Here is a 14,638-nt window from a genome sequence, read left to right as displayed (position 1 = left end):
GAGCCCGGGAACATGAAAGGGAAAAACGCGCAAAGTAAAGGCGCGAAAGGAGGGAAGTAGGTAGCTTGGGAAGTCTTCTCCTAACGAAGGTGGTGGGCTGCTTGGCCGGGGCTAATCTGTTAAGCCAACCCTTCACTCGTCATTTGCTCAGCTAATCTCAATGTACACATGTTGTACTTTGACAATAAAGGTTTATTATTATTATTATTATTATTATTATTATTATTATTATTATTATTATTATTATTATTATTATTATTATTATTATTATTATTATTATTATTATTATTATTATTATTGCTCTTCTCAGGGGGAAGAAAGCCGGCGAGGGCGCCGGCAAGAACAGGGTAGACCCGAAGTCCTTGAAGGAGGAGTCGGAGGCCGAAAGGGCTAAAGCCGCCGCGGCGCTATGGGAAGCCAGGTTGGAGGTAACGGAGATCTCCCGCAAAGAGCACCGCGAGGCTGCTCGCCGCCTCGCCCGGAACAACGAAGAGCTGGAACGGCAGCGGAGGCGGCTGGAGAAAGACATGGTCGACGTGGTCTCCTGCCTCAAGAAGCAAGACGCGGAGAAGGAAGAACAGGTAGGTGTAGTGTGGCCCCTCTTTAATCTCTCAGGCTATGGTTTCGTGTCAACCCTGACTGCTCTTTAGAAGGCCAGATCCTGAAGCTAAAACTCAAATACTTTGGCCACCTAATGAGAAGGAAGGACTCACTGGAGAAGAGCCTAATGCTGGGAAAGATTGAGGGCAAGAGAAGAAGGGGACGACAGAGAATGAGGTGGCTGGATGGAGTCACTGAAGCAGTAGGGACAAGCTTAAATGGACTCCAGAAGATGGTAGAGGACAGGAAGGCCTGGAGGAACATTGTCCATAGGGTCGCGATGGGTCGGACATGACTTCGCAACTAACAACAACAATGGTTTCGTGGGCAAATGTCAGTTATTGATTTCTTTAAATTGCGGATTTGGCTTCAGTCATTACTGTGTTTACGTTACACCTAATGCTTTAAATATTTAATGTATAAATATCATCTCAATGCAATGCACTGATTGTGAGGTGGGCACCCGTTGCACCGGAGTCACTATGGATAATGAGATGGGTGGTACATAAATTTAATAAATAAATACATTTCAGAATGAAGAAATGCCCTGGGAAAAATATATAGCATTAACCACTATTTAACTGCCTGGTTTGGTAGAGCAACCAAACAGGACAAATACAGACTCCAATGGGATAGTTAAGACTGCAGAAAGAATGCAGGTAGTCCTCAATGTACAACCAAAATTTATGTTGCTGAGTGAGAAATTTGTTAAGTGAGTTTTGCCCCGTGTTATGACTTTTTCTCACCACATTTGTTAAGCGAATCACTGCAGTTATTAAATTAATAACATTTGTTGAGTGAATGTGGTCTCCCCATTGACTTTGCTTGTCAGAAGATTGCAAAAGGGGATCACGTGATTCTGGGACACTGCAACCCTCATAATTGTTAGTCAGTTGCCAAGCGTCTGAATTTTGATCATGTAACCATGGGGATGTTGCAACAGTTGTTAGTGTAAAAAATAGTCAAAAGTCACTTTTTCAAAGCTGTTGTAACTTTGAATGGTCACTAAATGAACAGTTGTAAGTGAAGGACTACCTGTAATTGCAATCAGCCTGACTTCTGTAGAAGACCTGTGTATTGCACATGTCAGAAGGAAGATATCTGCAATCCGTCACATCCTGGACATAAACTGTTTAAACTCCTTCCTTTTGGGTGGGGCTACAGGTCATTGCAGGCCAAAACAACTAGAAACAGGGATAGTTTTTAACCTTAGTCCATCGCTCTGCTGAACACTTAATTCACACAGCACTGTCTAATTCTTTGTTAGACATACCCAATTAGTATGGCTGTGGCGTTATTTATTATATTTCTTGCTCCATCCTCCTATTGATATGATTATCATTATTCTGTTGCTTTGCATGTACACTGAGAGCTTCTGCACTATAGACAAATTCCTTGTGTGTCTAATCACACTTTGCCAAATAAAGTATTGTGTTCTGTTCTGTTCTGTTCGTGAGAACAGCACAATCTTGATAAAGGAGAATAATTAAGAATGCCACTCCATACTCCCTGTATAGCCTGTAGCTTTCTTTTGACTGTCACATTTGAACAGAGGAATTTGATAGTATATTCCACATCTGTAGTTAGGAAAAATTGCACTTGAAACCTTGAAAAGGTTGAAATTGGCTCCTGGCCTCATCCTCCTCTGGGTGCTTTTCCTGGTGTAAGAGATGGTAGGAAACAATTAGATTTTTGCTTAAAGCTCGTCTGTGATTTTAATGTAAAGACATCATAGAAAGGTCTCCATGCTAATTGTTGGGTTTTCTGTTGTCCTATTTTTGGAAATTATGACTAGCTAAACAATGGCATTTAATGGCTTGGCATGCCTTTCATTTGTTAAGAACATTTTTCTCAATATTTGTTGTTGTTGTTAGCTGCGAAGTCATGTCCAACCCATCGCGACTCCACGGACAACGTTCCTCCAGGCCTTCCTGTCCTCTACCATCTACAGTTATTGACTTCTGGCTGTTATCAGGGAGAAGTATTGACTTCTTTATCAACTTTGTTTTTAATATTTAGATTGAGAAGCTGAAGCAGCAGGTGAATGAACTGAAGCTCAGAGCAAAAGAGGAAAGTGAACAAGCGGTGAATGGACATTTCTTCTGACACTTTTGGTAACAAAGGACACTGCAGCTCAGGCCTAGTATATCTTAAGAGTCAGGCATGACAGATAAATGTAAAGTTTGTTACGTAAGATTATTTTGCACTAAAAATACAAAAATAATTATTTTTTAAAACTCACTTTGTTACTAATTCCTTAATCATTTTTTGAAACTTGTTTTGTTAGAAAAAAATGGAAAAGTAGGGTCCAAGTATGCTGATATTCTCCTTCGGGCAATAAAGCCAAAGCTGTACTTTTTTGATGGACTAAATTCTTGGCACCTAAGTGAGTTACTTCCAAGTTAACATATCTTGCATCAAGCTCTAAGAAATCCTCAATTCTCAGCAGTTGGTTCATATAATCCAAGGTAGAACTGTCTTGAAACGGATAAAGCCATTATTTGTGCCTTTTTTGCAGTTTTATTTTATTAATATTTTAGTTTTTTAGTAGTAATCTTTATCTGGTGATGGGTTATTTTTAATTGCTTTTAAATATTGCAATAAAATGTCATGTTTGCTTTTCAATATTGTTTAACTAATTTTAGATCTATGTCTAGATATTTTATTTGAGCTAAAAGATTTTAAATTTGTAGGCAGAGCAATTTGCTAAAAAGTTAGAAGAGATGGAGGAGAAATTTCATCGAAAGGCTAAGGAAATTGGTCTAATTCAGATTGAACTTAAGATGATCAAAGAATTTCGCAAAAAGAAAACACTTTTGGAGAAAGAATTAGAAGATGTAAGTTTATTCCTCACAATTCTTATATTAATTTTTAGAAGGGCCTCTCCCCTTCTATTATTGTCTCCCCTTATTGATAGTTCCTATGATAGGAAGATATAGCTTCCAGTAGTGACCTAGAGTTGTGAAATATGTATCACAACAGTCTGTAAATTATAAGGGGACCGTAAAATATTACTTTGCAGATTGATAGAACAGGTATTTCAACAGGTATCTTGAAGAATTATCATTTGGACAATACCTCTAAAAGAGGAAAAGCAATGTTAAAGTGAGATACAAGTTATATCTCTATAGTGCTCATAATATATGTATCTATAGAATTACTGATCTTTTTTTTTTAACTAAGTAAGAGATGATAGGTGAAAAGTACAAATCTGAAAAACAATTGGAGAGATCTAAATGTGAGATATCCTAGAATAATCCAGTCCTGGAAAGCCAGTTTGGTCCAGTGGTTAAGCATCAAGCTAGAAAACAAGAGAAAGCCAGCTGGGTGACTTTGGGCTAGTCGCTCTCAGTCCAAATCACCTTACAGATTGTTGTTGTCGGGAAAATAGGAGGAGGAAGGCGTGTCGGATACGCTTGTCACCTTATTTGTAAAAATAATAAAGGCGGGATACAAATAAATAATGCAGACCTGTGCAGTTTTTCTCTAGAAAGTGTTAGTTGAATTGTCCTCTAGATGACTAAATTATAATTGAATGCTTCTTTAAATTCTAGCTGAAAGATACCTTGGATATCACAAAAAAAGAACATCAGGATACTATTAGTATGTTGGAGAAAAAGTTCATTGAAGAAAAGGTAAATTACTTTGGGAATAGTAGACATAGAGTTTTAATGTATCTAATCACTGCAGTAATATATAGTTCTCCCTCTTGTCACTTTTTCTTTCTTTCAGCAACGTCTGGAAAGAGAAGCAGAGAAGAAGATTATAATGCTGGCTGAAAGAGCCCATCATGAAGCTATTGCGTAAGAATTGATCGCTGTATTCTTATTTGGGTAAATATGAATGATGATGATGATGGTGGTGATGAAATATGAATGGTTCTAGGAAATCAACACATACTTCATTCCTGGGGGGAAAAATAGGATGCCAAACTGAAAGCAATCCTAATATGTCCTTAAATAGGTCTGTATCAATTCATTCTGAATTTATTTTTGTATTGTGAAATGTTAAATAAAGGAGCTAAAATCCTTGTGCTGATAGAATTTCTTCTGTAATGAAATATGTGAAAGACACCTCTTTTGGGCTTGGACTCAAAAACTAATCCCACTGTTGGGGATCTTCCAGAGCAGGGAGATAAACAGATGAAGTTCCATTGTGCAGGCAGACTTTGCTTTTATGTTTTATTAGAATTAGGTCATAAAATTTAATACTGGATTATTTTGCTCTTACTCAGACAGTTGGATAATGCTGGACGAGCAGTTTTTACAGAGAATGTTCGTCTTCAAGAGGCTGTTGGTTATCACATGAAAGAGACAGAAGAGTTACAAAAAGCCAAGGAAAAATTGGAGAAAAGCAATGCCTCTCTCTTGCAGGAAAAGGTTTTTATTCTTCCTCTTTTGTTCTTTGATAAATAAGATCTAAATCATATTTCAGAAAGTTTTAGCAATACAGTTTTTCTAAACAGAGACAGTGAGAAATTTATCATTTGGCGTATCTTGGGAAGCTGGAAATTTTATGTAAATGGATTGGCAATTTTTGAGAGAGCCTCTCTTAGCCTCTTATTGAAAACCATTTGTGTGTGTCTGTGTGATTCTGTTGCGATTTGGAAATGAATATGGCATTACTTACAATATTTATTTATTCAAGGTAGCTTCAAAATAAGTTTATATAGAGCTGTTGTTATAGGTAAGATTTAAAAGAAATGGCTCTGCTAGCTCAGGCTGCAGTTCAAAGCAATCTTAATTTTGCACTTCGTTACAGTAACAACTACATAACTCTGTGGTGCTCACAAATAAGAGATGGACACGTAATGCTTCCTATGACTGTTCTCTGAAACTAGTATTCTGTAGGCTGTGGCTGGCACAGGGGTGACACAACTTCAAATCCATCTTCAGCCATGGAAGTGAATTTGAGCCAATCACTGTTTTAGCTCCACATAGGGTTCAGAAAAATAAGACAAAGTGCAGTTACACTACCTTTGATATTTGACTTTGACATTTTTTTCAGTTGAACAATCATTCTTTTAATTACCACTTGGTTAGCAGGGAAGCTACAGTAGTTTTGTTCCAAAGAATAAATATCTAATAATGTCACATCCTATCTAGAAAGATTCAGCATTGATAGAAGACACATTCTTCAAACACATGAAATATGTTTGAATGTATTCTTCAAATACATTCAATAATACATTCTTGACCAATTCTTATTTATCATTTTGATCATTAAAACAGATCTTTTAATGTTTACCAATAGTTTTTGTCTTCCTTGTTCCTTGTTTTTTAAGGAAACCAAAGACCTTTTAATTAAGAAGAACGTTCTCCAAATTACTCAGCAGAAAGCACTAATCGAGGAGCTTCAAAACAAGGTTAAAAAACTAGAAGAAGCAGTTAATTGTATGGCTGGAGAATTTAAAATAGAAATAAAAAAAACAAAAGAGAAGGCTTTGGTACAGAACCAAGCAGGTCAGACAGAAATCGAAAAGCTGGAGCAGCTGCTGGAAATGAAAGCAAAAGAAATGAGTAGAGTGAAGAAATTAGCCAGGAACATCTTGAATGAAAGGACAGAAGTGGAGAAATTCTTCTTAGATGCTCTGGAGCAAGTCAGACAAGAGATTATAAGCAGCAGGAAGTGTTACAAGCAAGTGGCTCAAGCCGCCTATCAAAGGAAAATGATGGCAGCATTTGCAGGGAAAGAGGAATACCCCAAAATCAGAACATTTAATGACAATGCACATAGCACAAATAGTGTGCAAATGGACCTTTTGGAAGCAGAGAAATGGTACATGTGGTAGAATGATTTGTAGTGATTTGTGGCTATTTAATGTAATATGAGGTTTTGATCTCTGGGAATTGAATATATTCCAATTATACTTTCAGACTTCTGGATACTCATATAAGAGACAAAATGAATACCATTTTTCTATTATGTATTTTTACTATAACTTTATCATTTTAATATGATATAATGGCAGTTCTGATCCAGTGAAATATCAGATTTCAAAGGATGAAATATACTAATCTTGTTTTGACCCCAGCATCATTGCGTAAAGCACATTTTTCAATTTTCTCTTAAGAAAAATGTATTGAAAGTGTTTGAAAATCTGAGTAGGTAACATTTAAATTTAAATATGTTTAGTCAAGTGTTTGCTTTTTGTAAATACTGATTTTTATATCCTACAAAATCATGTACTGACAGAATGGAACACTGTGCCTTAAAATAAATATTTGAGTTTTCCTGGATTACCAAGGTTAATTCTTGGTAGTCTGTTTTTGGATAGTACTACTGCCCAGGACTGCATGATTATGCACTTAAACGGCTTTTTCACAAGTTTTAAGACTTTAAATATTAAGGAATAGGCATGCAAAGTTCATCACCAATTAAATTTTTATTAAAGATATGTTATCCCAAGTGGAAAATCTTTGTGATCAAATAACCACCCTAAGATCACAAAAAGAGTATGATAGTCCTCATATAGCAATTGCTTCGGACAGCAACCATTTGTTGTTACAACAGTGAAAAAAATAATAACTTTGAGACCAGTTCTCACATTTATGACCTTTGCTGGTCTATAAAACAAAGGAAAGCTGAAGGAAGACTGTAAGCACAGTTGTAGTTTTACTTAACACCTGCTTTGCTTAATGACCAAGATGCCGGTCCCATATGTAATCACTAAATGAAAACTATTCGTATAGATATACCTCTGTAGCAAGTACTACTTCTTTAGGTAATCTCATTGAAGTAGTAGATTCTGGGGTGATCTACCTTTTAGATCTGCCATTAATTTATCAACATCTTTAAAAACACCTCTAGAAGTCTCCAGAAGGTACTGCTTGAAAATGTGTCCCTTAAGACTACTTTTGTCTTGACTACCCTACTATCTCGTATCTTGAAAGACATAAGGAAGTTTAGGTAGAGAAACTGAGAAGGAAAAAAAATTATATGTCACATTGCGTTAGTTGTTAGCTGTAATTTACTAAAAAAAATTATTGTAACTTAATCTTTCTACATATCTTCTATCTTTTAGGATATAGAGATGTGTGAAACTAGCAATATTAATGAAATCCCTACATAAAATGTATGCAGGTGTTGATTACCGGTTGGTAATTAAGCTTTAGTGCAGCCAGCTAGAATGATTTTATTCACTGATTTGTTCTATATAATTTGAAATGCAGGCAGAGTACATAGAAACAGAAACTGATAGCTTTTTATCCAAATATCTTAGTTCTTCCTAACAGTCTGCCTGTATTATTACCCTCTCCAAGTTGAGTAACTTTTGAGGTGGAGGGTGATAATAAATAGATGTATTATATAGGATCATGCCATAAACATTCATAATTGCAGGTTTATACTGATGAACTGTGATTCATGATATATATATATATTTGTATATAGGACAAATATTCAGAAGGGGAAGGTGGACATTTCTGAACTGACCTGGGAGCAGAAGGAAAGAGTACTGAGGTTACTGTTTGCAAAAATGAATGGCTTAAGACACAGGTAAAATCCTATTTAATTATTTAGAGTTGCCACCAAAAAGATGGCTATTTAGTTTATGACTACTGTTACATTTTCATCTGTATATTTCTTATTCACTGCTATGTGAATAACTAGAAAATGAACATCAGAAAAATACATGGTTGCTTGTTAATGAGATGTGCGTTTATATCTAGAAATCAACGTTTCAAAGAGAGAGACTATGAGTGATAGATGTAATTTTCATTCATAGCGAACTATATATACAGTATTGAATAAGTATAGACAGTTGTAAAAGAAAATCTATTATAATTAACACTTATTACCAACAGTCAGCTGTATAGATCAGGGCCGTCATAAATATAAATTGGTTGCCAAGCATCTGAATGTAAATCACAAGACCCTGGAGATGCTGCAACATTCCAGATGATCGGTGCTTCTTCTGGGCTCAGCAGAAGCGCCGGGATCAGCGCCGAGCTCCAGCTGGAGCCTGGCGCTGACCCTGGTGCTTCCGCTGACCCTTGACAGCCCTGCAGCTCCAGTCATCTCTCACTCAAGCTTGTGTGGTGCTGCTACCGGTTCAGCTCATTCCCCGCCCCTGCTACCACTTTTCTAGGATGGTTGCGTACCACCTGCCAGGTGCCAATGTACCACAGGTGGTACCCTTACCACTGGTTGAAAAGCCCTGGTATAAATTATCAGTGTCATTGAGTGATTGGTTCACATTTTGAATTAATTCATGGTTTGCTTAACATTAATTTATTATGTCACAAACAATTGCTAAAGAGTGGGTGGAGCTGAATAACAAGTTAATTCAGTATATGGTGTCTTTGATCTTATCTTAACCAAACTAGTAGTTACATGAACAAAAATGAAACAAGAAAATAAGAGAGAAGGGATTACTAATGGAGAGTATCAGGCTGGTTTTTGTTATTTGCTATGGAATTAACACCAGGAGTCTTGGTTATTTATGAACAATTAAAGTTTAGTGATTTATTAAAATTATATCCTGTACATCACATTAAGGATATGTAGATTGTTAAAAATGTCATGCATTGCCTCACCTTTTCCAGGACTATTTTTAGATATGTAAATTACATATTGATTTTAGAAAATTCAGATTATAAAAAGAAAATTAATTGGCAAAATCAAAAAATCTGAATCATAAAAGAATCCATGCAAAATTTTAATTTTAATTTTAACTGGGGTTTTTATTTGTTCAGGGATTGATATAATTTTTTAAATTGTTTTTAACTTTTGTATTTTTCATTTTAATCACCCTGTAAACCGCCCTGAGTCCTTCGGGAAAGGGCGGTATATAAATATAATAAAATAAATAAAATAAAATAAATAAAAATAAAATATTACAATTATATTTTACATACACAATTTTTGGTATGTTATTGCTCCCCATAACATGTATGCAGGTAAAAAAAGATCTGAAAAATTCTTGAAATAAGTGGTTTTAGGAGTCTTTTAATAATGCTTTTCTGAGATACTGTTCTTCATGGGGATTTCTAAACAGAGATGGATTCTGATTTGTTCAGGACTGAAGCTATGGCCAAGCTCCTGTAGAGTGTTAGAACTGGCAGAGCCTTTTTGCAGAATTATAGCAGATTACAAAGTGACATCTTTTTTGTCAAATAACATCTAAATACTTTCAAAATGCAAGTTTTGTATTTCCTGCCCGAAATTAAATTTTATCTTTGTTTCCATGCTATGAAGCAGAGCCAATCTGGTGGGAAAATATGGCTCTAAACCAGGGGTGTCAAACTCAATTTCATTGAGGGCCGCTGTTCTGTTCCAGCCTACTACTGGCCCTGCAGAAATGCCAGGGACAACCCCTTTTCAAAAGTCAATAGGCTGAAAGTAAGCCAACCAAATTTATTTACACAAATGAAACGAAACAAATCCAAAACAGAGCAAAACAAATACCACGACTAAATCAGAAGCTGTTCAAACGGTTGCCTTCAGCAACCAGCACCTCCCACACATTCCCCTTTTAAACAGTTTCAAGGCGTGGCTTCTCTTTGCCTCCTCCCGAGGTGCCTCATTGCCCTCCTTTGTTCACTCCTGCTTGTCTGCCTCCTGCTTCGAGCGTCCTTGAACAAAGCCAGCTGTGAATCATCTTCGTCCAAGCTTTCAGGCTCACACAGCTGGGTCTGAGGAGGAACAAGACAGGAGGGGCCTGGCTGAGAGCTCTGCTATGCCTCAGAACTTTCCTCTGCAGGGTCTCGAATCCCCTCCTCCTCCTCAGAATTGTCCGATTCAGCTGCCGTACCCACAGGTTGACACTGAATCACAACAGCCGCATCAGCATTGCGGTTGCCCTCAGGGGGGCTGGGGGTGTGTGGCCAGGGTGGGCGCGGCCTACTGGGTGGGCGTGGCTGGAGTGCATATGGCCTACTGGGTGGGCATGGCCAGCTCTACATCGTTCACGTCAAGGGTGCCTATGGGGGCCTAGACAGGAGTGGGACAGATCTGAGGGTCTCTGGCAGAAGGAGACGGGACCGGAGCAAGTGTGAAGGCATGGTCCACTGGAGGAGCCTCACTGTTCCTCTCAGGCCATGCAGGGAGAGGGGGCTGAACGGTGGCATGGAGGTGAAATGCCCAGCCCAGCCCTCAAGGCTGCTGCTGTGCTTGTTCTCCTTAGCCAGGTTGCTCATGTGGGTACAAGAGCAAAGTTAAGAGGGAGGCCCACTCCCTCTCCATGTGAGACCTGGCTTTGTATCCAAAACTTCCTTAGCAATTGGATGGGAGACCCCCCAGGATATGCCAGGAGGAGGGGGCAAGAGGATGGTGAAAGGGCAGCAGGGAAGGACTAAGGCAGGACTTCCCTCAGACCCTCCCTCTCCTTCCTTCCTTCCTTCCTTCCTTCTTCCTAAGAATGGTGGGGAAATATTTGAGATGAGGGAGGGAGAAAAACAGGCAAGAAACGCAGCTGGGGAAGTGTCATCCTTCGTGAGGAATGAAGAAATGTACCATCGCCTGGAAGTGGCCAGCACATGGCCCTCACCTACTTCACATATCCGGCTTGGTGGGCTCTGGGGGAGGGGATGCCATGAGCAGCATGAGAGTCGATGTTACCTGTGCAATGCTGCCGAGCCCCCAGCCTGCCTGGTTTTGGCAGGCAGTGGGGCGCTCTCCTCACAGTGCCGAGAGGCTGAGCCGGGTGGCATGAATCTGAAGAGAAGCACAACGCTGCCCAGCCCCTAGCCTGCCTGAAGTAGGCAGGGCCATGTGCTGGCCACTTCCAGGCAATGGTGCATTTCTTCATTCCTCACAAAGGGTGATACCTCCCCAGCGCGTGCTCAGGGGGCGGGGCCGACACAAAATTGTACACTGGCTCCCGCCGGCCTGGGCTGGGGCCAGGGAAGTGGGGGCCTTTCCCTCACTGTTTCCAGGATGGCTTCGCGGGCCACATGAAACCACTTCGCGGGCTGAATCTGGCCCCTGGGCCTTGTGTTTGACATATCTGCTCTAAACACAAGATCCAGATTATTTATTTATTAAAAGGTTTATAATTCTGGCATTTCTTCAGATAAAGGCAGTATAGCCCGCTCTCATTCTCATATTTCCCCCTATCAAGCTGGTGAGATGAGTTGGACTAAGAGAAGTGACTGGCGCAAAGCCACCCACTGAACTTCCATCTGCACATGGATTTCCTTGGTCCTAATCCATGCCTTTAACTTTTAAATGGAAGTGGTTGTTTATCACTGTTGTCTTGATGAAATTTGCATGCCATTTGCATGTCATGTTAACCGAAAGTGTACAGAGAATTGTTTATATCAGAGTCTCAGTAATGAAGGACAGTTGGGAATGGGTCATTCAGAACATCTACCTATTGAATAATTATATAACAACTTGAGGTATTATTTACATTGATCATGACACATTACCATCTTGAACATAGCTCTTCTAGTAGAGATCAGAGACATTTTTACTATTTTGTGAGAGATGGAAAGGAGGAGACATATTGATTCTATTTCCTTGCAGATTATAAAACCTTTGATTATTGTTTACCAAATCAGTGATAAAAGTTTCTTGCGAAATCCTGAAATTGAAAAAATACATTTTTTTTTCATTTCATTCAACTCTTGCAACAAAGCTCATAATATGCAAATAAATAATAATAATTCATGCAACATTGTCATTTATTCTGTAATTTGTTTTATAGGAAATACAGTCAAGTTTTGGTTCCAGTAACACCAACCAATTTTAATTTTGCAGAAACAAAGGCATCTGAGTAAGAGATTACATCTATTTAATTATTAATTATTATTAATTATTAATTTTCTAATACTTTATATATTGAATATTACTTCCAAGGGATGAGTTTTTTGTTTTTGTTTTCGTCTGACTCTGGTTTGTTGTTTATCTGCAGAGTGTATTGTGGATGTTTTTTCTCCCAACAAAATCTTTTAACTAACTAATATATTTTATTACTACTTTAGATAACATTTGTGTCAGAATGATGTCTATGCACATCTGGCTGTTGCATGTGTGTGATTATTATTTATATTACAATTTTCAAGATAACTAGCCATACTTTCTACAAAACACAATATAGACCCTAGAAATGTTGGCAGAAGTATGAAGTATTGTTTGTTTATAGGTCTGTGGGGAGAAAAGATCAGTGCAGGGGCTATTCTGATGCATGTATTAAAATAGGGGTGTCAAACTGCTGGTCCACAGGCCGGACATGTCACGCAGAAGCCGCGCCCCCCCCCCCCATTGCCAGCAATGGCAAAACACTCCCAACAAGTTGTGCGACGTCACGTGACGTCGCGAGTTTGACATCTCTATATTAAAACAACTTTTAGTTCTCCTTTATATTGGATGCCCGAAAGTAATAGACGCACACACATAATGTATTAAAGATAATATATATTTGTGTTGCTACAGTAATCAAAACAGAGAAAGCACCCAAAGCATAGTTATCTGCAATTCTTAACATTTCTTAATAACATTTTCACTCTGGATTACACTCTAGATGCAGGACTATGGGGAACTGACAGTGGGGGAGTTGGCAATATTTTAGCTGCTGCCCAATTGTTTTTCCTCTAGGAATAAATTGGGATCCAAGTTTATTAAATTATATTAGAATTTATTAAATTGCATTAAATTATAATTTATTAAAGAGGCCCACTTTTGAATTCATCCTCTCTTTTACTTCCCCACACTAAATTTGATCCACTTTGTTGAGGGATCTAACCTTGGATGGACCAAAAATCCTTTACATAATTTCTTTCCGAAACTTAATAGGATTGGAAATAAAAAGGGAAGATAAATAAGATCTGGACATTTCCTTGGCCTTAAGAATGGGCACAATACTTCTAGGATCTAGTTGTGTTTTTTTGTTGAACAAAGGAACTATTGTGCAGGCCCTAATGATGAGAAAGGAAATGCTAAATTTTAGTGAAGAGGGAAAATTCCTGAATAATAGCTCTATGAATTATTATTATTAAGAGAATAAATTAGCACTAAATATGTTGAATAGGTATAGTAATTGAAATGTATTTACCCATTTTTGTTTTTCATTTTCTGGTATTGTTTATACTTGCAGTAATGTTTGTGTAGCAGTAATAATTATTTTGAAGTTTAGCTATCAGTTAATATGATTCATTCTCTAAAATCAAGTTTCCTAAAGTGCAACTCCTAAGGGGAAACTTGCACAAATGGAGTTAGAACCTGAGAATTTTTTGTTCAAAGAATTAAAATATAGCTGTATTCCTGATGACATTTGAAATCTTTAGGCTAAGATACAGAGGACAACTGAATATACATCACTCCTGATTTTTTTTCCTGTTTATCTTTTACAGAGGTGATGCTGTTCCTATCTATGCTTTCATCACTCAGCAGGCACCACTATCTGAATCATCTCATAAATCATCACCCCTCCCAGATATTCATCTTATACCACCCGAGTAGATTAGCATGGATACTAATCACAGACCACTGAAATTATAATTCTCCTTTTCTCAACATTTACTCAGATGTGTAAGGCTAATCATGCTGCAGCAACAGAAGCACTGTTTTTGTGCATTACACTTTGGCTTCACATCAGGTCAACTTGAAAGATAACAATTGTTTCTTTAAAGAAATAATTGGTGGTTTTCTTCAAAAAGTAGATGCATACACATTAATTCATTACTTTAAGAAGTTATTTGAAGGGTTGTGTATTCTTGAATAAAATTGATTAAAATATGTTTGCAAGTATTTTAAAAGCATTTTTTTTTGTGAAAAAAGTAATGATTCTGGTAAGAAAATATCTCAAAGGATTATCCAGTGGGTCAGGGATTGTCTAGTATGACATATAGATGAACAAATTTTTTTTTCAGGTTTACATACTGAATCTTTCTCTCACATAGGAATATCAGGAGGTAGAATACCAGTGGCAGAGTCTGGCAACTTTGATGTTTCTTAAAGGCAGTTTTTTTTATTTTCATCTAAGCTTTTTACTTGCTTTCTATATTTCAACCAGCATGGCCAATGATTAATTCAAAACTTTCACAAACCTACCGATTGTTGTCTTTGAACTAAGACGTGATTTAGTATCATATTC

At 37.7% G+C, this 14,638-nt stretch overlaps 1 protein-coding gene across 1 annotated transcript; it reads left to right on the top strand.

Annotated features, from left to right (window-relative positions):
• Nucleotides 1-12: 12 nt before the first annotated feature.
• BBOF1 (basal body orientation factor 1) lies at nucleotides 13-14,568 on the top strand (the record flags this gene model as incomplete). Its single annotated transcript, XM_081324120.1, has 11 exons — nucleotides 13-56; nucleotides 311-581; nucleotides 2,620-2,685; nucleotides 3,294-3,437; nucleotides 4,155-4,235; nucleotides 4,333-4,403; nucleotides 4,835-4,979; nucleotides 5,885-6,378; nucleotides 7,993-8,097; nucleotides 12,251-12,319; nucleotides 13,896-14,568. The coding sequence occupies 11 exons, from the start codon at nucleotides 13-15 to the stop codon at nucleotides 14,002-14,004; spliced, it is 1,599 nt and encodes a 532-aa protein (XP_081180246.1). The 3' UTR covers nucleotides 14,005-14,568.
• Nucleotides 14,569-14,638: the final 70 nt, after the last annotated feature.

Source organism: Vipera berus (assembly GCF_964194415.1).
Source record: "Vipera berus genome assembly, chromosome: 1".
Taxonomy (NCBI): domain Eukaryota; kingdom Metazoa; phylum Chordata; class Lepidosauria; order Squamata; family Viperidae; genus Vipera; species Vipera berus.
This window is presented reverse-complemented; position numbering and strand designations above follow the sequence as displayed.